At 35.6% G+C, this 25,632-nt stretch overlaps 1 protein-coding gene across 6 annotated transcripts in view; it reads right to left on the bottom strand.

The window, feature by feature from the left end:
- Positions 1 to 25,632, bottom strand: part of IMMP2L (inner mitochondrial membrane peptidase subunit 2) — a 428,434-nt gene that overhangs the window by 296,190 nt on the left and 106,612 nt on the right. The window contains exons 4-5 of one of the 6 annotated variants that reach the window (XM_039571271.1): positions 12,109 to 12,152; positions 11,881 to 12,016 (exon numbers count right to left, since the gene is read on the bottom strand). The exons of the other annotated variants lie outside the window; for them this stretch is intronic. Of the exons in view, the coding sequence (XP_039427205.1) occupies positions 11,997 to 12,016; positions 12,109 to 12,152 (64 nt within the window). The 3' untranslated portion in view covers positions 11,881 to 11,996. Of the gene's footprint in view, positions 1 to 11,880; positions 12,017 to 12,108; positions 12,153 to 25,632 lie in introns of those variants that run through there. 6 annotated transcript variants of the gene reach the window in all.

Below are 25,632 nucleotides of genomic sequence, written 5' to 3'. Positions count from 1 at the left end.
AAATGGTACTGCCTTGGAGACACTAAAGTTACAGCAAAAGGTGGCAAACTTGCAGCAGCATCTTCTCACACAGTGACAAGTAGCATGGCAACATAAAGAAGTACTCAGCAAAAATTAATTTTTAGAAACTGAAATGCTAGAGAATGTTCCCAAGTAAGATGTTGCCTGGTACTACAGTACTATCAGAGTCTGAATCTGCATAATTTAGACATTAAAAATCATACTGTTAATTCTACCAAAACCAGAAAGACTACAGGCAAATAAATGTTAAGCTCTGCCTATGCACTTGTAATTCTTCTAAGTAATCCAGACATTTTTACAGCTTATTTCATAGTACTGTAGGAGTCTAACAAGGCACCCCTGTTCTGTGGCATTAAAACAACTCTAGTAACTGTTGAGACTGTTAAAAATACTAGTAACACCCACACACCAGAGCAGATTCAACCTGCTTGTAAAGCCTAGAAAGTAGTTCACTCCTGTTCTTAAAAACTAAGTGATAATAACACAGACAAGAAGTTTCTTGCCTTTTTTCTACATTGAAATATATTCATGTTAGTTTCCTAATATGCAAAAAAAGAAAACAAAATTATTAAAATGGAAAAAGGTGTATGAAAAGTTGAGATAAAAATCTGAAATTGAAACTCTTAAATGTATTACTATATAAAAGTGCTATTCTTCCAAAATAATATAATACAAATAAAAAATGCTTCAAGATGTAGACATTTTATTATCTTTGTATCTGAGAATGTACTATTTTTGCAATGGCTGTTCCAGCATATGACATCATTCTTTTATTTTAGTTTAAGTGCTAAAGTTTGCAAAAATAAAATCATAAAAATAAATTCAGAAATGTATGCAACTACAGGCACAAGCAAAATATATTATCTTCTGTTAAGTTGTTTTCTGTTTAACAATGGCTTTAATAATATCATCAAAAGAAATGAATTCAACTAATTGTGCATGTCTGACATTGACATGATATAATACTTTCTATTATAAACAGAAACCACATGTGGTCAACTGTAAGAGCTCTAGATAAAAAAAAAAAACAAAAAAGCCAAACTGGTCCCCCATGGAGGACAGAAATCAGCACTAATTGACATTACACACAAGGAGGAACCATATGTGGAATCTCAGACAGAAAGCCACATAGAGAGGTTCCTAACATATATTATTGTATTACTGGTGCAATATTTAAATATTGTAAATATAGGACCCAGGAGATTACTCATATTATCCAGGAAATATAAGGTATCATGGCAATCAACTGAGATAAGAAATAGTCAACATGATATTAAGAGGTCTCATAGATCAATTTCTACAGAGATTATAGAAGTCTAATAATTATGACCCTGAATAAATTTTCACAATAACTAAGGGAATTAAGGAAAAGGCTCTTTAAAACATTCAGCATATCTGCATAATGTAACCATGTTAGGTACCTAATTCGGATATAGGCATGAAAAGCTTTAAATGGCCAAGTGAGAGCCTAAGACATACCCAAAGTTCAATATGCCATTGTGACAGGTCTGTGTTACACACTTTGGAAGCCTCCAAAAGGTTAAAAAGCTGAAACACTTTCATCATGGATGTTGAGTTTAGCTGATGAGCACCAGTCAGTGTATTGAGAGGTTACTAGGGCAGTGAGAAGCATTAATAATGGTGATTTCTCAGTTGAAACTGTCCAGGACTGACTGGTTTTGTAAATGGGCTTAGGAAATTAGATGGATGATATAGTTCCCATAATTGTGGCCCCACTGTGGTTATCAAGCAATTGCAAAAATCTGAGTTTAAATTTGTACTAAAGCAAAGAATACAGATCCCTGTGTAAAGAACATAAACATGCCTAAAATATAATGGAATTATATGTAACAATACTTTACAGTTCAAGAATGTATTTGTGACAATAAATAAATATGAGAATGCTATTAGTGTCACCATATGGCTATTCACTAACACAAGTTCTGTGTGAGATATTCAAAGAATTATTGCTACTATTTCCATATTTCTTAACTTAGCTGCATCGAGAAGAAAAATCCTACCATTAAAATAACATTATTGCTTAAATAATCATGGGACCCTAATGTTCATATTCTTACAAAATTAGTAGAAGACTGAATCTGCATTAAAACAACTATACACAACGTGAATTTTTCATCTATCAAGTTTATATTAACACCCTATAGGAGCCTAGGAAAAAAAACAGAAAAATTAAAATGGTGGAATAAGAACCGAGAATTTTGAGAATATGTTTAAACTTATTTTATATATAATTGCTAAACAACTGTAGAGCAGAAAGTTAAGGTGGCCAGACAACATGTAAGTTACATTCCACAGTACAAGGAAAATACAATTCCAAAGAATCCACCACCAAAAACTTTGTAACCAAATTTCGCGATCTTCTCACTCCTTAAATAGGAGAAATTGACAGAAGTGATCCCAGGTAATTTTTTTTCCCCTGTTTCCAAGTGCTTTCAAAAAGAGATATGTATGATAAAAGAGCAATAATCACACCAAAGTCCCATATCACAGTAAGAGAAATGAGTACACCCCTGTCCTTTTTTTAACATCAGGAAATTTGAAAAAAATATAATAATATAAACCTATCTGAGAAAAGATAGTAAACTTTTCACATCAATAGATTCAAAGGCCTCTTAAAATTAAGTTGCTCTTACTCAGCTGTCACTATCCACATTGCACAGGTTAAGAAACTGAAGTAAAATATGAGTTGTCTGTGGAGTTTCATAATGACATTAAGGAAGAAAGGAAAACCAACATTCAGAACTTGCTCATCTCAAGCCCTACTCCACCAGAGCATTCTGCCCGTCTCATCTTACCACAGAAGAGACAAAGACCTTTACTGTATATTAAAATACATTTTAAAATTATGCACAAAAGAAGTCTGATAACTAAATATCCTGGATATTTAGTATCTATAATATTCAGTAGAAAGTAAATGATTGTTGTTATCTTCAATGATCACCATGCAAATCACAGGCTGCATGGATAAAATAGGAGTATATGATATTCAGAACAAATTCCTGGTTTGTTAATATACATAATGATTAGTCATAACCACATATAACTATTTTGCAAGCTAGTAACACTAATAAAATTAAAATAATGTCTGCAATGTGTAATTTAAATAGGAAAAACCTCTTTTTGTACCACATGAATAACAGAGCAATTTCTTTTAAAAAGTTCACAGTAGGGTTTTTTTAAAACCATCCTGCTTTTTTTTTCCACAATAATAGATTTTTCTCTATGTAACATATTTGCATAATTAATAACAAGGAGCATTCTATGAGTCTATGAAAAATCCATGACAGAATTCCTCTGAAATCCTCTACAATGGATTTTATATTTTCTATTTAAATTTTACATCCCACTGTGAGCCAAGCTATGGTTGCTTGCTAATTTCTCTAAAGCACCCTGACTGGAACTCATTATTACTCTAAGTCCACTTTTCAGGGAGGAATAATTCAATCATATTATATTTTCTAGAGCTCTGGATCAATTCAAACATGTAATAAGAACAAATTTAAAAGGCATTCTTCCTTCAATTAGGAAGAAAGAAACTTAAGTTACAACATTTCTTATACTACCACTGAAGAAATAGAAGTGTATATGGGCTTACATAAAAGAAATCCCCATTGTTTCTCCTCATGCTTCAAACCAGAAGACACAAGCTTTAGTAAGGAAGCTATAAATACAGAAAAGTTGTTGGTGCTCTCTTACAAAAAATATTTTTTCTTCTGATAGGATGATGATAAATTAGAGCCTGGTCCCTAAACCTTTTTTTTCTTACTTTGCATTGACTGTGAACACTTTCCTCCACACAGAGCTTATAAAGTTATCTACTGATGACTCAGAAACCTACCTGTTGCACCAGCTTATCTCCTATACCTGGTTAACATCTCTCCTTAGGCATGCCACTGTCACTTTAAACATGAGTCTCCCATCTTCACTTTCAAATTTTCGGCCCTTTTTCCCATCACTATTACAACTATTATTATCTTAATCTTTCAAGACTACAGACCATATTTTTTCTTCTCTCGCCCCTCATTAGTTATCCAAAAATATCTCTCTAGTACCTATCATTTTATTTCCATGCACATTTCAGCTAGCTCTGATATTCACCAACTCATCACTTCTATTAATAGGGCCTTGTTCTGGCCCTGAGCTCTTCTCTCACCAATCCTTTCTGTCTCAGTGACAATTTTTGTGCAACGACATTGTTGTCAAACCACATGGCTTTGACTCTGTTTGGTGAGACTTTCTCTGCTGCCATTTCAAAATTTAGATTAAGAACAATGTCATAAAATTTTTGAAAACACTCTGTTTAGTCTGCTTTCCTGAGCCCAATTCCTCACCATCCAATCCACCATAGGTTGTCCACATATTCTTCAAATCCCTTTTGTTAAGCTCCTCCATCAGAGGCCTCTTTTGTTAACACCTACCTTCAGCCTACATAAAACCAGCCAGGTGAGTGCTTCTGACAAGTATATGCACTTACATTCAGCTCTACTTACTCACACCCATGTGCAATCTGACATGGCTGATGAGGTGGTTTGTATCAGGAATGCAACCTGAGCTATATGAAGTGCAATATGGCAGAAGAAAGAAAAAGAAAATACTATACATACTGCTCTTTTTAGCTCATTTACAGTACATTCATACTGTTTGTAGTGATTATAGTATTTGTCCGCTCTTGTGCCCATGTTCTACATGTTCATATATGATGCATGACAGAATTTCATTGCTTCTGAACTACAGAAATACTGTATTATAAACTAGGTGCCGCTGATAAGTAATGCCTATCATCACTGGGTAATGTGTTTAAAGGATTATTTCATCTGACTAGATACTAATCTGCCTGCTACATCTGATACTCATCCTCATCTTAACAAATAGATTTATATTAATGGCTTTCTCAATTATTTTTTTCTTAAATGCTGTTCTGCAGTGGAGATACTTGATACTGTCATTTAAAATCCCACACTTGCATCTGTCCACCTGATCAGATTTGAGACAAGAACTGTGTCTTGTTTGTTTTCTAAATGAGCCCCATACACATTATATGCATCAAACATTAGCTCATTCATCAATAAGGGTTCTGCTATTCCATTACTCTAGGATTTTATATAAGAATTAGACTGTATACTATTGTTTGCTATCCTTCTATATATTGTTTGGAGTTTTTTCCAGATGAAAAATAGATCAAATACAAAGAAACTCAAAATATGAACATACCATGTATCAAACATGCATAATTCCCTACTTACATGAAAAGATTTAGAGTTTGCTACACAGTGGGAATAATTTTCAATTTTTAACACTGAGATAGTTATATAATCCCATCTAAACAAAGTCTTGTTCAGACAGCTCAGTATGATTGGCTGTGTGCAGAAATGACACAGATCAGAACTAGACAGTTCTAGAAAAGAACAAGCATACTTTTGCAGATGTTGCTCAACTCATTACACAACATGCAGAAGGTAGCTTGGGAAAAGGCAGAAATTACATTATCATACTGTCAGCACCTCAGCAATCTCCACCATAGAACTATGGAGTTTCAGTTTGTTTTTAAAAAACACAGTAAAACCCTACACTAAAACGTAGAGCAAATTTCTATAACGAAGCAAAATCAGTAACTGTAAAATTTACAAGTGAAAATGTAAAGGACATTTCCTGCAGCTGGTACAGATATCCCATTAAATTTTAAAGAGCCTACTGCTGATTGTGAAATATGAGTATTAGGTGACCGGAGCATGGAAAATGCCCTTAACCAATCTATGAAATGGCTTTCCCTTCCAGATCACGAAGAAATATACACTGAAAGAGCTGTGTAGAATGGAGTTGAATAAGAAAAAAATGGGACAAAGAACAAAAAAAATGGACTAGTTGTTTCTTTTACCATAAACTTTCCTGAATATGCTTTAGGGAAATAGAGACAGCTACAACACAGGAGAAAAAGGACAAGTGTGGGCTCCTCGGTGAGTGTTCAACTGAGCAATAACTCAGTCCCTTTAAGAAGCTATGAGTTTAACATACAGCTGAAGTACATCAGCAAGGAGAGAAATCCAATCTCCTCAGAGATTATTTATGACAAAGTGCACCTAACTGAGGCACAATTTGTTTGTGGAATTGTAGTCATTCCATTTCAACTAAACAACAAATGAATCTGCCTTGTAGAGGATTCGTTCAGGGTATAAAAGAAAACAAAAGAGAGAAACAGATACAACACTTCATTTACACACCGATTTACAGGCTAACTTACAGAAATGATTGATAAAGCAATTTTTGAAAGCAGAGAACTCTCTGAAAGAGAAGGCCTTTGAATCACATCTAAATTTCTTCATCTGTAAAGTGAGCACTTTTTATTTCAGATTTATTAATATATACTCATTGGCTTAAAATCCATACTTTGTCTCATATTACTGTTTCCCCATTTACTTTACATGGTTTAATTGCAAATTTTGTTGAACTCAAAGAACTAGAATGATTCTTGTTTTATATAAAAGTAAAACACACACTAAGATTAAATTTTTTAAAGTACCAGAGTACAGTGTGTGCTAGCAGATTCCTGTGGGCAAGGACACCAGAAGCACTGGGGGCTTCCACAGGGCACAGCCTGGTAGTCAAGGCTTTTCCCATTATCTCTAGCCAGGGAGCAGGGCATCCAGGGGCCAGCTGGGGCAGCCCTTGGCATCAAGGCACCTCCCTGGAAATGTGCTTTTCTAATTATTCATATTTAACTTTTATTATGTGTGCTATTTTAAAGCAGTCTATTTGAAAGTGCTCACATTTTAAATTGGATTTACTGTGAAAACACTAAAATCATGTAACATTGGCATATTGACATATCAATCAATATTTTATCACTTGGCTTGATTTTATTCAAAATTAACTTCAAATACATTCACTGAAAATTAAAAACTGGAAAGGAATTTTGGTCACTAATTATAATTTTGGGTCAATTTCTGCTCCTTGTCTTGTCCATATCTACAGCAACACTTTTCATTTCTCCATGCAAAACTCATATGAGCATGAAACCAGTCAACAAATATGAGCACACATCAAAGAGTAAACAAAAATATTCAGGGATAGACTAGACAAGATTACAAGAGAGGCATTGCTTCAGACTTGAAATTAGAGTAGCAAAAACCTGAAGTTGTTCAGACACAGTAACCAGTGGTTCCAGAAAAACCACACAGGTCCACAGAAAATGAGTAGAGAAAATAGCCATTGTGCACCAATTAAAAGCAAAGGCGTAAATTCCAGTTCTTAAATACTACCAAAAAAGGCAAAGTGACAGTGCTTTTGAAAAGTGGCATTTGCTTTTCAGGTACTGAAAAAATACTTCTTAATTAAAAAAGAAACTACTGAGAATACAATTCAATAGATATTTCCAAGCAGAAGAGACAACAGCTATTGCAAACATTCAAATAGAAGAAAGGCAAAAGGCCAAAACTAGAGAACTAAACAATTTAGAGAATCTGTACTTGAAATAGGATAAATTAGCACCTACTGAAGAATAGTGCAGAATTATTTACAAAACAAACCCACCATAAACAAAACATAAAAAGGGAGTAACCAGACTGCTTGTCCAAAAGCTGAAGATAAAAAGAAGAGCCTCTATCAAGCATATAAAAAAATTTTATTACAGAATTAGAAGAGGTGCATTGTATTTTTAACTGAGAACTTCAAAACTTTAAAAGACATAGAAAGATAACTGAACTTTGCAAAAGGGAGGGAATTTTCTGTGCTAATGAAAGAACAATGAAAGTGGGAAATTGTATGGAAAGAATGCAGTTAAGTGAAGCCAAAGTAGAGAGATGGGACTCTTAGAATTGACATAAGTTGCATATGAGAAACATATATCTATGTTTGCAAGTAGCTACATAATATCTTATTTTGATGCTTTGAAAAATATCTGCTTTATATACTATGCAAATAAAATCAGTACTACTAACACCACTAAATTTAACACAGTGCAAGAGTATGTAAAATGGAGCAGCTAATCTCAGAAAAGGTAAAGGAGCAAAGAACCTGACCACCAATTTTAGTAACACTACAAAAGATGGTTTAACTTAATAGTTTCTTGTTTCGCCAATTATGCAAAATTTTTTGACTATCATTATTGTAAGAAGTGATGTGTGAAATGGGATTTCCTAGACACACCATAGACTGATAAGCAATATATATTAGCTGTAGGGAAAATGTCAATAGATGTGTCAGGACAGTTTAAATCGAGGAATATATTGCCAAAAATGTGTACAATTGCCTTTGGTTTAGATATACATGTCTAATTAATAATGTGAGACTCACTGGAGGATTTCAGTCAAAGAATGAAACTTAAAGTTGTCATACACTACACTATAGCATATAATTTACACAAATACTGAAGAAATGGAACCCTGTTTAGGGTTTCGATTTAGCGGTATCAGGATACTTTTTTCTAAAAGTACTATTTTAAAATGTGTAGAAACTTACTGTATATTGGTTTGAAACTTCCTACTACATATATTGATTTTTATATTTGGAAGAACTTGCACCCTTCTGGAGAAAATGTCCAGCACTTGGATGAATAACTGTGTTACGTGATGGGTGAGCAACTGGCTCATGGGTAAGGCACAAGGGGTTACACTGAATTGGGTGACATAAGGCTCACGAACTCTCACTAGTGGGGTTCCACAGGACTCCATCCTTGGCCCTATGCTCTTCATCATCTTCATAAAAGACTTGGACACAGGATTGGAAGGGACACAGGGCAAGTTTGCAGATGATACAAAAGTGGGAGGAGCTGTTGTCTTTCTCAAAGGCAGGGAGGCCCTGCAGAGACCTCAACAGATTAAACAGGGCAACCATCAACCATATGAAGTTCAACAAGGGAAAGGGCCGGATTCTGCACCTGGGATGGGGCAACCCTGGATGCACGGACAGACTGGGGAACCAGAAGCTGAAGAGCAGAGCTGTGGAAAGGGACCAGGGGGTCCTGGCCAGTGGCAAGTCAAACATAAGTCAGCAGTGCCCTGGCATCCAGGAGGGCCAGGCTTGTCCTGGGGTGCATCAGGCACAGCATTGCCAGCCGAGCAAGGGAGGGGATTGTCCCTCCCTGCTCTGTGCAGGACAGAGGGCAGCCTCACCTCGAGTGCTGGGGGCAGTTTTGGGTGCCTTAATACAAGAAAGATATAAAGCTATTAGGGAGTGTCCAAAGGAGGGCCACAAGGAAGGTGAAGGGCCTTGAGGGGAAGCCGTGTGAGTGGCTGAGGGCACTTGGTCTGTTCAGGCTGGAGAAGAGGAGACTGAGGGGAGACCTCACTGCAGTTACAACTTCCTCGAAGGTTAAGTGGGCAGGAGGCAGGTACCAATCTTTACACTCTTTTTCTGTCACTGGTCACTTTCCCTGACCACTGACAAGACCCAAGGAAATAGCATGAAGCTACAGTCATACTATTCCATTTCTGATCCATGTTCATCTAACCCAGAAAAGCCTTTTACTCCACTTGTCACTTACTTTTCACCCAGATTCTTTGCTCTTAGGCTGCATTTATGACACACCTAATTCATTGTCCTTAGCACTTGTTTTTGTCTTGCTGCCTCAAATGTCAGTTCTGAGCTATTTCCCAAGAAAGTTCATTTCTAGCCATAATCTGTGCAGATTCGAGTCAATCTCTGGACTGCTAATCTCAGGATTTATTTTAGCTTTGGTAGCACTCATACAGCTGACATAATACAACAGAAGAATATAAATGATGTCACAGAAATTTGCAGTACGTAACATCTTTCAGTAACCCTAACTTAAAAAAACATAGCACTAACAAAAATCCCACAATTAGCAGTAATTAACAGATCTGGAATAATTTACACAGATATGACTAAATACAGTTGCTTCCCAGGTTTTTATGTCCTGCCTCTCTCTAGCTACCTTTAAGCATAAAGTCATCCTTTCTTGTAGGACTGCTATTTCACACCAACAACAAATATTTTAATCTGAAATAATATCTAACAAAGCAGGGAGAAGGGGAGATTTAAAGGTTAGTCTAAATATTTTCTCTAGCTCATATTTGCATTCATTACTGCAGACCAAATGCATATACAGTTGAAATGTACTGCAGGACAGCATTGAATAGGATATTGTCAAATCAATGTTTCACTGAACTTTCTGACAGATTAATATTAGTGTCTTTTTGGTTTACAACATTTAAACTACAACATAAAACTACAGGATAGAAAATACTCTTTTTGGAAACCGCAACTTAAAAGATTTTCATTTTCTTCTTCATATATATATTCAGTTTTAAATAGTCTTATTAGTTGTCTTTTCTATGCAGTTTTAATCAGGAAATATACAGCAAAACCTACATGAGAAAGCTATTTCACAGATGACAAAATTCTCTGAAGTAACAGTTATGGAAACAACTTATTGTATGCAAAGTAAAACAAATCTGTCTTCAGGGAGGACTGTCAGAATACACAGTAACTTACAGACTAGATAACGGATGAGTCTCACATATTGACACTTTGTTGCAACCACGCAAATCACTCACTATGCTTATCTAGAAATTGGCTAGTTCTCCATCAATGAGGACTTCTTATCTCATCTGGTGTTTTCTAAATTTGTTGTGGATTCTTCAAATAAGAAGATACATCTTCCATTCAATGAAAAGCAAAAATAATCTAAGTGGCATTTTTTTTTAACAGTTTTGTAAAATAAATATGCTTCAATTATATATGAAACTTCAAAATTAGTCAATACATCTGTCTTTCCTACTACCACTTACCTAAAGAGTTCTTCTCTAGACTGCTCATCTTATGTACAAGAACTGACAAAAGCAGTTGCATAAGAAAATGGCCTCATTATGGCCAAAACTGTAGCCCCACACATAAAGAAAGCGTCAATGAGTAAGGAGAGCCCAGGCTGATCAGAGTACGAAAGCAGTTCTCTGCCTATGAAGTTATCAGAAAACTCTCCAGAGACTTCATAAAGGTGGAAAAACTCTTCTCATGATTACAACAAGCATGACCTAACAAATCAAACACCCACCGAGATATGCAGTTTTTCACTGAATAAAAAAAAGTGAAAGGAATTTGCTCACTGTAATAAACAGTAAATTCTTATTATGTAAAAATAAATAAATAAATAAATAAAAAGACTTGCCATTTTGCAAAATAGACTGATTTAAGTTATGTGTTAATTACACATTCCTCTTTCACAGTGTCTCACTACAGGTAATAATACCAATTTAAATATGCCAGTGCCTTACTCAACAATAGTTCAAGCAGCACAGATTTCAAAGGGTGGAGAAATATTCAATTTTAATACAATCACAATCTTTTCTCCAACAAAAGCTTGTTCTTTCAGTGATTTTACTGAAGCAATTCTCAAGTTATTCTATGAGGCAAATTCTTTCAAGTTTTGTATCTCTTTTTCAGCCCAGGGATTAAATTCATTCTAAATTAAAACCTCTTTACATCTTTTTATGCCAGTCTGCATTATATATTTCCATTAGTACAGTAAGAAAAAAATGCATGAATACTTGTTTTTTAAGATCGTCTTCCTGTTATGGAAACTACACTTTCCCTCAATTTTTCTTACATATTAAAAATCTTCAAGTTTTTAAAATAACATGAATAAATGGATTGCTTCAGCTGTAATATGTATCAAATCCAAAAAAGACTGAACAGCATAATATAAACTACTCCCCAGTTTTCAATTTCTTAAAAATTCTTCAATTGCTCATAGAGATTTTTCTAAACTTAAAAGAAAATGAACAAACAAACAAAATAAAAAAAACCAGACAAAACTAACAACACAAAACAAAACAAGACATGAAAAGCAAAATAAACTCATTTATGTTTCCTGTCAATTTGAATGATTTGTTTTCCTTAGTTTCTGTCCTGGCACATAAAAAACTTTGAGATCTGCATGGCCTACTTTCACTGCCATTTCAGGAAGGATTCATGTCGTCTGCTTTGGAGGTGTCTGTATCTCAGCTAGTTCCCTTATGTTCTGTGGTGAATAGAGAGAAACTGGTCACTTTTAGTACCCAATTTATGTAACTTATTTTAGATGTCTGTTTCAAAATGAGATGGTTTACTCACCTGGGAATGCCCATTTATCTCCACTGACTGCAAGGGAGAGAAGTCTGAAAAACAAACTTAAATTTAGACACCTTCATTTGGCCAGATGAAACCCAGGCTTATAGTCCTTCCAGATACAATCTCTATTTCACATGCCCAGTGGGCCTTTTGCTTTTAAATCCTGTATAATAGAACCTTGTTTCCTGACAAAGTTCCACTGTTCTACTCCCTGAGCCAGTCACTAGTAATTTGCTTGTAAACTCTGTAAAAGACAGCATTATTCCAACAGTGACATGGTTTGTTTTCTCTTGTCTGTATGTTTTTGATTCTGCTATTACAGCATCATATAGCTGAACTTCCACTAAAATTTGGGCAGATCTAGAGCTAGCCATTTTCTCTCATTTTTTCAGCTTCCTAAATTTGTATGGAAGTTGGTATACTATTGATTTCATGCCCTCGTTTGGGGTTTTTTTTTAAAGTGCCCCTTTTTAAAGGGCAACCCATTATATTTTATTTCCTTTTAAATTGATTTCATTCTCTGAGCTATACTGCACTTAGGATAATTTCAGTATCTTCAACTGTAAGAATGTCATCCTAAACCACATTCTCTTCTATACTTCACAGCTTTCTTACAGCTCTTCAACTTAAAAACTTTCTTGCAATCTTCTTGATGTTAAATGTCAACAGTTTGGTTTTAGATGAGGTCATTCTCTCCTATGTAGGTGCCGTTTATTTGGAAAGTCCTTCACATAATGTTTCTTCCACAAAATGTTAAAAACCTTTACATATGAGCCTCTGAGTTTAAAACATTGGGTTGATGAGCAGAGCTAATAGCCAAAAGCAATAGCTTTGGATTTATTTCCATATTTCTAACCTATTTTGGGTTTTGGACAGGTTTATTTTGGACTCATTTACACTAAAATAATTATTTAATTCCCAGAGTGGCATTTGCTAATCCCTTTGCAGGACACAGATTATCTACTATCCTTCAAAGGACTGACAGACTGTCACTAACAAGCATTCTAAATTAAAACTGCTGTTATGTTGCAATTAACAAGTAGAAATAAATAACTGATATAGCTAAATCTCAGGAATCCAAGATGAGGTTGTTCAAGTACACCACAGCTCTCATTTTCTTAACAACTCTTCAAAAACACTGGAGTCAAAAAACAGTTTTAAAACAAACACACATTTAACTCAAGCCCTAGGAACAGAACAGAAAGGTTTTTCTTGCTTGATTCCCAATAGAAACACTACAGCCACTTATTGTTTAAAGTATTAATTCTTCAGAGACACATTAAAGACTCCATCAATATGTAAACCACTTCACTGTATCATTTGTAGCTTTGCTTGACATTTAGTTTCATACACAAAAACCAAGGGACAAAATTGTTCTTCATGCGTGTTGATATTCTAAATTTGAGGTACATCAGAAATAAACCTGGCATTCTTCCAGTTTATTTCAATCTGGTCACACTAGGGAAAATATGCTTAGGTTTTAGCCTCCCAATAATTCTCACAAGAATCAAAGCTATCTCTCCAAATGAATTGTTAGCAACAAAATTCACTATCCACTATCCAAGGTCAAAAAATATTGCTGACCGTATATGAAAACATTTTAAGGAAGCTCATGAACAAAGACAGTAACCTTGATATTTTTCATTTACATGCTTTGATAAATCCCTTTTGGAAGATCAGGCACTTAGTATTTACAATTAATGATGATCTGCACAGATATAATAAGCAAACTGCATTGATTTCAGCCAAGTTGTATGGAGTAAATGATCTGATAGCTTTTTTCCACACTTATCGCATTATATTCCAAGCTTAATTTATCTACATTAATTCTGGTGCTACCTTTCTTGACTATAAAGTGACAAGTGGAAGGAAGGGACTATATTCTTTTCTTCCTGAGTAAGTTCCTTTCACGAAGTTTACTACAGACAACCCTCAGATTTCCTGGAAAGAAATATCAGCTTCCCTGTAGAGACACTCCACAGTACAGATCCAGAAAGTACATAATCCTTGCACACAAAAGTAAGCCTGATAGAATGACTGTGTTACCTATTCACACCACTATAGTTTCAGCAGCTTTACCATCATTACCAATCTCTAATATTTTGATTTATATATACAACTTTCCAGGTTTATTCCAACCTGAGGTTAGATAGACCTTGGTTATTTATACAATGATAGCTCATCTGTCATACACAATTTTGAAATAAGATAATTAAAGCCCATAAGCAAGGGTGCTGGGTATGCTGGGATTCCAGGTGGACTTTGAGAGCTGTCTCAAACTTGTCTCTTTTGTAACCTAGGATTTCCACCCCCCCCACCCCCCACCCCCCCTCATATCTCAGTACCACTTGTGCAAGATCACAGTGCTTCCCTGCCTGAAAAAGCTGTTTGGAAAACAGTCACAAATTTTAAACGTATTTTACTTTAATGACATTGGCTATATATGCATTTAGATGGAAAACAAGGTGAAAGAGGCACATCCAAAATCAACCATGTTTGCAGACAGATAACTATGGAAATGATGAGACAGAAAAAGAGGATGTGAGCTCTACTACATCCATTAACCAAACCCTTGCTAAATTATAGGTATCAAAATAAAGCTGGCATTGGCAGCTGTAACTGCCCACTTATCCACTGGCAGTCATGAAAAAAGAGTATATGCAGTACTTCCCATTCTGCAATTCCTTCTTGAAAAATTAATGAAGGCGATTTTGCTTCCAAATCTTTCAAAAGCTCACAGTATATACAAAAGTATTCAAGGACCATCACGCTGTCTCTTTATTTTCCAAGGAACAGACACTTGCATGTGGCTATACAGTCCTGTTAAATACCTTTTAAAAAGTAAACTTATGGTCCCAGCACTACTGAGAAGGCAGTACATTCAAAAGGCAGTAAAGCTCACATTCATCTAAGTAATGCAACTGTACAGTGAGCAAAAAATGTAAAATACTTTTGCTGGAGAACAATCTCTCTTCTAATTTAATACTGAAAAATCTGAAAACCTGAAGACTATGCAGTGTTACATTAACTGATGCCACTTGATCTCAAAAATAACTCGTAACTTGTTATGATTACTGGTTATGATTTGGTCATGCATTTTAAGTTCATCTTCAATACTTAATTTAGACTTTGTGAGTTAATACATGATGTTCTATTCTCTAGTTTTCTAGACAATTTCTTTACATCTCTTCATAATTTAGTTACTTCATATGCTGTGGAAAATTCAACAGGATGGAAAAACCATTATGAATATTTCCAGGCTACAGTGCAATGTGCCTAATGAGAAACTTAAATTTCATTTTCTCAAAAACCAACATATGTAGTACTAGAAGTCCTTGTCAGTCTTTAACTATAATTGTATTCTGCTCACTTCTAAGAGTGTCTAATTAGTTGTTACTCACACTGACAGAACACATACCCTCTCCTTCAGAACCAAATATGACACAGCAAAATATTTTTGGCATCTGTTGTTAACTATGTATTTTTGAATATTCCAGGAACACAGCCATCAGAGACCAAGAGATTCTGGTGTCATTTGAAATTGTCTGGCAAGATGGAAAAGTTTAGAATGAATCTTTTTATTGCCTCACATCAAGATCAACAGATAAAAATCTACAGCAATGTTGAGCTCAGACTATTGACAAGTAGAAATAGGATTTCTACCCATTATTTCTTTTCTTTGGATAGCAAATAGAGTAATGAAAGAATTAGCATGAATGTTTACGTCTGGCATATAGCAGAGCTTAGTAATTTGTAGAGTGCAGGAAAGTGAAAATTGGCTGATGGGTTTAATTTGGACTTGTTTTTACACTTAAAGTAAATTTAGCTAAATTGTTTGGATACAAAAATCTAAATGTTTCATTTTCCAAGCATTTCGTTTTTCAGAACCTCTTCCAGAAACAGTCACACATAGTATCATTTCCTTAAAAGATGCAATTCTAATGAATAAACTATTCATCTGTTAGTAAATTTTGTTTTGAATCAATATGATTTACAGCCCAAGACTGTGAAGTTTGGAAAAACTTTGATATGTGACAGAAGCTAAGTTTAGTATAAAAGGTGGCCAAGAAATTCTTTGCTATGATATGTAAATCATACTACTGCACTTACAGTAGTGTTGCCAGTACTGTCCAGTCTCACAGAATACCAGTGTCATTGTTGGAGCAATTCCAGAGAAGGGCTACAAAGACAACCAGATGGCTGGAGCACCTCTCCTATGAAGACAGGCTGAGGGGTTGTTCAGCCTGGAGAAGAGAAGACTTTGGGGAGATCTCATGCCTTCCAGTACCTGGAGGGGGCCTACAGACAAGCTAGAGAGAAATTTTTATGAGGGCATGTAAATTTTTACGAGGACTGGACAAGGGTTAATGGCTTTAAACAGAAAGATCAGAGCAGATATGAGGAAGAAGTCTTTGATGGTGAGGATAGTGAGACACTGGAACAAGTTGCCCAGGAAAGTTGTGAATGCCTGTAAGTTTCAAGGCCAGGCTGGATGGGGTTTTGAGCAGCCTGGTCTAGTGAAAGGTGTCCCTGCCCATGGCAGGGGGATTGGAACTAGAAGTTCTTTAAGGTGCCTTAAAATCCAAACCATTCTATGATTCTATGTACACTTGGATCTTTCATACAACTTTATCAGGCACAAGAGAGGTAACAATCTTTGTAAAACACACAGTCCTTGCAGCTTTTGTGGTCAAAAAAAACTGTCTTACTCCCAAAATTTTCCCTTAATTTTCAACAGATTTCTACCAAAATCCTGTGACAGGCATTTACAATAAATTTTCACTTCCTTTAGACTGCCTGATTCGTACAATTTGCTAACAGCCTAAGCCCGAAGTATTCCTGGCAGATCTCACTCCCTTCACACTGCTTGACTAGCACAAAAAAGGTATCTGGAGATCCAGTTTTCCTATATGCTTACGCAAAACTGTACGAAGAATGGAAATATCATTCATGCTGATATGCTTTTGGCCACTGGTCTAACCCAATGTGAGCACTTTAATGTTTTACCATATCATTTTGAATATAGTACCTAAAGCCACAGACATTCATCAAGATGTAGGATATGGATATATACATATATATATGGATATATACAATCTTACATCCTCTGACTTCTACTTTGTTATTTTCTTGTGAATTCATACCACTTGCTTTGCTTTTTGTCTGCTATTTAACATCTTGTTTTCAAAGATTTGTATGTCATAATCTCATGCTTTCATTACCATGTGATAGCTGTCAACTGAAACCCATAATTTTAGATACAGAGACAGGATTCCTTTTTTCTGCCATGTACAGCACCTTAAATTCAACTATGATTTTCATTCTATTTACCAAACACTCAATTCAGTAAAGTCCCCTGGCAAATTTTCATTGTTGGTGCTACCTTACCTACCCAGAGTAAGTTAGTAAGTCAACATCAAATTGACACATATCAGTGCTTACTGGGTTTTTTCCATATTATTTATGAATATATTGAAAAGCCTATGTTCAATAAAGATATTGCAAACTTCACAGGAAACCATTCTTCACTGATCAAAGCATCGCACATTTTAATCAAGTATTTATCCTTGCAAACTTAAACACAATAAATATTTTGCTTTATAACCTCCAGTTAAGTACCAGAGTTAGCATCCTTTATAAATTTGGGCCACATGTATTTATTAACAGGATTCACATAGCAACCAATTCTCTCAAAGCAGCACCAGATATCCAAAACTAAAAATTTCCTTTTACAACAGCCATGTTTGCTTGTCCAAAAGCATATGATATTTACCCATTCATTCATTAATTCTATTATCCACTCAATAATCAATAATGAAAAGGAAAAATCACGACTTCAAGTGCATTCAGATGGTAGTAGGAAGAGTTTTTGTTTTGCAATGATCAATTACACAAAATGATGGAGGAGATTCAATGTTTTCCTTAAAATAACAGAAACACCACAGTTATATCAAAAAGTGCTTTATTTTCACACACAATTTCTTCAGTCTGTATTTCTGTCTAAAGATTGTATTAGCCACTTTTAACAACCGCATAAATGGTCTGCATTAATGAACAGGTATTTCAGTCATTTATAGGACTGCTAATATTTTAACCTATGAAATCATTATGTAAATTAATTTCCACCACAGCCATTCAACTTCAAACAGCTGCACAAACCAGGATTTTTCCTTTTCTAAAGAAATCTGCATACTATTGTGTTTTGTATCACAATTATACAGCACCTGTATTGTCCTTTCCTGGAACAAAAGAGACCTTGAAGCCATGGTCCATATTTTAGGTGCTTGCTGTGATGCTCACCTTACCATCTGTTCACATTAATCTCTCAAACGAATCTGCTCAAAAGCATGCCAAATATAATCAGATTTATGGTAAAAAATATTTGTAATTAGAGGCAGAAAGGAGCACTTGATCACTAGAAGTAGTGAAGTTCTATGTACATCTTTAGTCAGTCACCTTTAAGCTTGCATTACCATAATTGACAGTTTTTCTTCTTTTGAAAACACCCACTTGACAAAGTGGACAAGATAATCTGGCTACTGTATTAGCTCTGTAGCTTTTATGACCAAGTGATTCTACACAGAAAGAGCATGACTTGGCCTCTCCATTTCCTTCTCCTTCTTATCACCCACTACAGCAGACTAGCAAAACAACCTACATCTTCGGAAAGAACATAAAAATGCTATTACTTAATGAATACTGTTGAAAACAACATAGGGTGTGTCACAGATTCTCAATACCAAAAGGATCATAGAATCATAGAATAGTTTGAGTTGGAAGGGACCTAAAGGTCTTCTAGTCCAATCCCCCTGCAATGAGTAGGGACATCTTCAGCCAGATCAGTTGCTCAAAGCCCCACCCAAACTGACCTTGAATGTTTCCAGGATGAGGCATTTATCACCTCTCTGGGCAACCTGTGCAAGTGTTTCATCAGACTCATTGTAAAAAACTTCCTTCTTATATCTAATCTAAATCAACCCTCCTCGAGTTAAAAAACTGTTACACCTTGCCCTATTGTAACACGCCCTGCTAAAAAGTTTGTTCTCATTTTTTAAAATCCCCTTTAGGGGGATTGAAAGGCTGCAATAAGGTCTCCCTGGAGCCTCCTTCAAGCTGAGTGATCCCAGCTCTTTCAGACTGTCTTCATAGGAGAGGTGCTCAAGCCATCTGATCATCTTTGTGGCCCTCCTCAGGACTCACTCCAACAATTACATGTCCATCTTACACTGGGTGCACCAGAGCTGGATGCAGCACTTCCAGCACTTCAGGTGAGGTCTCACCAAAGCAGAATAGAGGGACAAAATCACCTCCCTCAACCTGCTGGTCATGCTTCTTCTGATGCCAACCAGGAATGAAGACTGAACAAGACAAACGAATTTGAGCAGCAGGAAAGAGAGGAAGCCAGAGAAAAATAGGGCTATTTCCAGTCCTTTAGAAGCTACAGCTTCTCTTGTATCCTGAACCCCCTTAAATTAGCCTTCTTAGCTCTCTCTCTCCCATCCAAAATGCACTCCGTAATGATTATGAAACTGAAATTTCTTTCTCTCAAAAGTCTTGACTCACTTCTAATTATATAAATTCAGAGGTTATAAAATTGTGGTTACAGATGATAAAACTAGCAGAAATAGAAAATTTAATATAGAGAAGTTGGAAGATAAGCAGGAACCAAAAAGCTCTGTAAAAGAAGGTTCATTCTTCACATAACAGTTACCAAAGTTTTAGTCTACTATCTGTTAAGAAAAAACCCAGCAAACTGGCAAAGTACTTTTTCATTGAAGACTAAGACATATGGTAGAAAAATATGACTAAGCAGAGACCCATATAAGGGCACAAACATGTGTTAAACATCAGCTATATTTGGCACAGCCATAGATCTCAGCACCTTGCACCTAGCCAGGTGGATGAACACAAGCAGGTGCAGATTAGAAAGCAGGACTACATAATACCAAAGTCACATTTAGAGATCATACAAATACTAATAGGTATCAGTATCTCTGACATCAGATGAAAAAATGGGTTTCTCTGTGTTAGACTCAGGCCCAGAGAAAAGCCAAAGCACAGGGATTGAATTAAAACCTTTGGATAAGCTGAGATACATGAAGTCACACCAAAGTGTGACTATATATAGAAATATAGATTTTTAACTTTTTGTAGAAATATAATTAAGTGCCTTGAACATTGAAAAGCTGCAGCAAAGAGACCTTAAAACACAGTTCTTGCTGCAGCAGTGTTACCTTTTTACAGAATTCTTTTACTTTAGACAAAATATAGATTAGAACTATACTGCTCACATTTTTTAGATAGAGTGTTCACAATAAGAACTGATAGAAACTGTATATGCAGATCTGTGTAATACCTATGTAATACTTGTGTAAGACTTACAACTGTTAGAATTAAACCAGGATAGGTTAAGAAAAGGAAAACTAGAATTGTGTGTTAATCTTACTGGTAAATTAACAAATATAATCCACACTTCTGTAAGAAAAGAATTAGAAAATAGAAGAAATTAGAATTAGAAGAAGCACCTGTTTTCTGCCTGCTGTTTGCTGTTGCTGCTTGGCCTTACCCTTGAACTCTGCCTTCAAGAAAGCTACGAGACTATGAAATAAAAAACGTAGCAGAACAGCAGCCTCCTCTGCTCTCTTACCCCAGTTCGAGAAGGAAGGGTATCCCATCGAAAGCTCAACATCCCTGTTTACTAAAATTTCTGATACTTGTTCTATTTGATTCTGATGAATTCTAAAACTTTGTATCATTTTAATTTTCTAGTTACAAGACAACACGCGTCCCAATAGAAAATTAAGCAATCACAAACACTGCATTTACATTCATCTATTTCTCCTCCTCAATTAGCAATATTAGTTTATACTACAAGAAACAGGTTAAAATTTTTAATTTTTTTAAAAAGAAAGTCTTAGATTTCATTGCATAGCCATACAGCCATGTCAAAATTATGATCTCACTCCCTGACATATTTGCAGCAGGTTTTAAAGGCACCATACTGTCTCTAACCCATGCTCTTGAAAAGATTGTTGCATAATATCTTTCTAAACTGGACCTATACCTATTTCAGAGACATCAGATAGGTCAAATAGGTCAATAGACAAGGCCACATTAAAATATCATCTTCCACATCATCTATCTTTATCCATTTGGCCAGGAAATTCAAATGCAATTCAGAAGAACGATGACTTAAAATATTTCATTTAGAAATAGCACTCACTCCAAACCATTTTAGAAAGTAATCTATTTAACAAATAAAGGTCAAGTGAAAATTAGTATTACATGTGATTTATAATGTTACATTTTAAGACAAGGGAGTAAAATAGACCTGATGTATTTGTGATAGCTTTTCTGAATGTATCAAATTGCATGAATAGAAGGATAATGATAATGAGCAAGCTCCAAAAGGGTTACTATGCAAAACTCTCAACAGTGGCAGATCTGTCTCTGCCCAGAGAGCTTACAATGCAAATAATATTATTTTTTGCAAATGAAATATAGAAAAGAACAGAAACAAACAAACAAGAAGAAGTATTTAAATTGATAAGAAGCACTCAGCTAAATGGGTTTTAAATATCCTGTGCTAGTTTCCTGAAATGCTAAACTCAAATTGATGCAATCTAGCACTTGTCAGTGAAGGTATTTCACCCCTGAATTTATAAAACAGACTGCAATGAATCAAATATTTGTTTAAACTGTGTCCCAAACTATGTCCAAAAGTACGTGTGGTTGATAGCTGTACTCTTCAAGCCCAGCAAGCAGCAGACAAGTGATTAACCACAGATATCAACTCAGAATTGTCACTCTTTTAAATATCCTGCTCCAAACTGATGAGAGTTGCCTGAAGAACTAACACAGTACCATTTGCTGCTGTGAAGGGACTATAATTAGCTTGTAAATTGTTTTAATTTGTTTGATTAGCCTCTACAAAAAACAGGTCATCTGAAATATTTCTTCCCTGTTTTGATACCTAAATTACTTTTTCCTTGGGATCATTACAGACAGCATGCACAGTGACACCTTAGTGGTAAGCATCAGCTTTTACAGTGTCTGCTATTCAGACCAGAATTTTCCCCGCTGAACATCTATTAAAAGCTGATTTTTTTCTTTACGTTTCCAACTAAAATTGCTCAACTCTTATTGGAAACCAGGTAGAGGTAGAATATATTATTCTGCCAATACTATGATGTTCTTACAATGATTTCACTGAGAAATTTAAATGACCTTTCCTTTTGAACCAGATCTTCAAATCTGTCCAGAATTACTATGAATATATAATGTCTTCTGAGCTCACAAAACCCTACTTAAAAAGTAACAAACGTTTGCAGACTGCTTTTTGCTTATACTCTGTTGAGGTCACCTACTTTACCCTTTGACAACCTTGCTTATACTGAGCACATTCAATCCCCACATAGAGACAGCATGGTTCATCTACTCCCAAAGGAAACCTGGGCATGTTTACCAGCTTTATTGACTCTCAAAATTAAACTAATCATGCCAGAAATCAGTCCTTGATTCAGTATTTTCTTTAAATAATACACTGAAGACTATGTGTATCATGCTAGGTTATTAGTATCAGGATCCACTTCAGGGCTATCAAGCATTCAATCTTCTTTGTTCAATTGCTCCCCATGCCTGGTATTTGATGATGCAGAGGTTCAGCATGAGAACCAAAACCAAGCAGAATATCTCTCCTGTACTTTCAATAGCTCTACCAAAGGCACCTAGGAAAGTTAGAGAAACTAACAGTAGCTTGTCTTGCTGGGAGCTGGAAACAGAAGTACACCAGATAATAACCTGGGGCAAAGGTGGGGAGACGACAGAAAAACAGGGTGAAAAGACACACAGAAAATTGTCTTCACAAGTCTACATACTACTTTTTCAGAACACAACTTGAGTTTGCCAAGTATGAAAACTAGTCCTAGCACCAATTACTAGCAAAAGCCGCAAGCAAAGTTAATGCCTCATCCCTCCGTGCTGTTGCTTATATAGCCCAGCACTAGCTTGCAATTACTAAATAGCTTGATATTCTTTCCACACAATAATAGACAGCAACTAAAACACAAGCTTGTATTTGCATGTAATTCTTATTTTTCCATATTTCTTTCATAAACAATAACTTTTTTTGGTGAGAAAAGAAAACTTGTTTAGTTTTAATGGTTATTTTGTTCTCAATATTTAACTGTGGTCTGTAAACAAACACAAAGACACCGCAGTAACTTTCTATTATTTCAAACACTAATGTCAATTTGATTAGCCTGTTTCTTTAGACAACTATCATATTAACATAATTCTTCCAGAAGAAGGTATTGTTCATGTGTGTCTTAAATAATGAAAGTTCTGTTCTTGAGTTCTTGAGTCCCTTTCTTAACCCGATTCAGTTCATTTTAATCTTAGAAACCACCCAATTTTGCTGAAATGTCAGTTTCTGGATCAGGCTTCATCTTTCTTTCTTCCCCAGACCAATATGAAGCTTATGTCTTTTCATAATATCTTATATCTCTCCATCTCTCTAATAAGCAGAAGTCCTTGCTTATTGAAAAATGCACTGCCCCAGTAGTTTCATCTGTTAGAGTTTTCCCACATCTCTAACCATTTCCCTTTACATTCGTTCCTAGGCTATTTAGGACCTACATTCTTAGGATGTACCTGTACAGGATGATGGCATGTGAAGATTAATCCAGAGCCATAGTACTAAGTACACACATCACCTGTAAAGGATTTTAATATCTTGAAAAGATCACGCTATCACACTTTCTTGCTTGCAGCTTTGATTGATGGGAGGTTGTTTCCTGTTACAAGGAAAACAGTAAGCAGATCTCAGAGTAGGAACAATCACTGCTCATATCAGAGGCCCTTCATTTGGTGGTGTTCCAGAAATTTGACATGAAAATTAATTTATGTTGGTCAACACTGTGATGGTGTGATCAAATCAGAGCATTCCAGTGCTTCCACTGTTACAAGAACAAATTATTGAAATATACATACTTTTATGGATACCATATCATACTACAGTCATCAAAAAGAAAACACATTGCTCCTGGAGCCTACAGAGTCTTCATCACTGGAAATTTTTAAGGACAGGTTAAACCATTCCTGACATTGTGTTAATTCTACTTGGAGGAACATCTGAGAGACGTGGGTGAGAGGCTATCACTGTAGACAAGAAGTCAAAATCCAGCACACAGCATTAATGTGTATGTGTGCACACGTGTGAGTCTGTATGACTAACAGAAGTCCAGAAACATCCAATGAACAAGGAGTTTTGATTCCCCTGCTCATCACACTGGACACAAAGCTGCAGATTGCTTGTCCTTCCTTCTGCAGGCAGCAATCTTGCACTGAGCACCCAATGGACAGTTTCACTGCTCAGAAAAAGGATTCTTTGACTCAAAATGGTGCTTAGAGCACTGGGGTGAACTACACAAAGCCACTTTGGCTAAAGTAGAGTTTGCCTCCAGGGCAACTGTACAAATTAATACCCTGCTATGCTGAAGAAGAAATTACCTAATCCTCCAGCTACATATTATCACAGATTTAATGATCTTTGCAAAATAGTTATATCATCCAATGATAATGATCTCCACATGAAGCAAACTTGCTCAACATTTCAAATAATTTATCAGCTTTCTGTAATTTCCTGCCACTCTCTTTCCAAAGTCTCTGCCTTTCTTACAATAACTTAATTTTTTAATTTAATGTCAGTGCGGAGGTTCCAATTTTGATTTCATTTAGTGTTCCTCATTTTTCAATATCAGTGAGTGTTATATCTTACATTTTCTTTAGGTTTTTTGTTTGTTTGTTTTTAGAAGTGGAGACTGGCTTACAGAAGGGAAAAAATTGCTATAAGATGAATTCAGCTATAGAACATAGTGTAATTATAGCTAGCCAGTTTCATGTGTTAGTACTCATTCCTGATGCTGGTCTGATTCAAACATTTTGTTTGAGTGGTTGTAACTTTAGGACTTAGAGACATTTCTAATAATTGCTGATGATGTCTTGCCTTGCAGCTATCCAGACAAAATTCTGTTGCAATCATGCCATGCCACTCAACTCACTAAGTCAGCCTGCTAGAGTACTTCACAACCTTCCCCATTTAAGTTGCTGAAATAGTGCTGTGTCTTCTGCAAAATTTGCTACTTCTCCGTTCATCTTCCATTTTCTGGCCAATAATAGCACATTAAGTGCTAACATAAGGCCTAGCAAAGAAGTGAAGTACACTGCACTACTAATATAAAACTTGAACATACATACTGCCTATTTTCTTTCTGTCAGACACTGTCCATTTGAGAAACCTTGCTTCTCCTTTAACATCTTTTGTTTTTCCTAGGCTTTTCTACAGAAAAGCTGGAAAAATACTGAAGGAAAGTAGCACATATCCTTCAGGTAAATTTCCTTATCTCTTTTCCAGTCCATTTTGGAACAGATTAAATGTTTTCTTTCTGATATTTTTTCACCTACTATATCAGTAAATATAACAAATGCTATTGACAGCTTAATTATTACAGAACAGCTTGATTTTTC

The sequence above is a fragment of the Corvus cornix genome, chromosome 1A (genome assembly GCF_000738735.6).
Source record: "Corvus cornix cornix isolate S_Up_H32 chromosome 1A, ASM73873v5, whole genome shotgun sequence".
Taxonomy (NCBI): Eukaryota; Metazoa; Chordata; class Aves; order Passeriformes; family Corvidae; genus Corvus; species Corvus cornix.
This window is presented reverse-complemented; position numbering and strand designations above follow the sequence as displayed.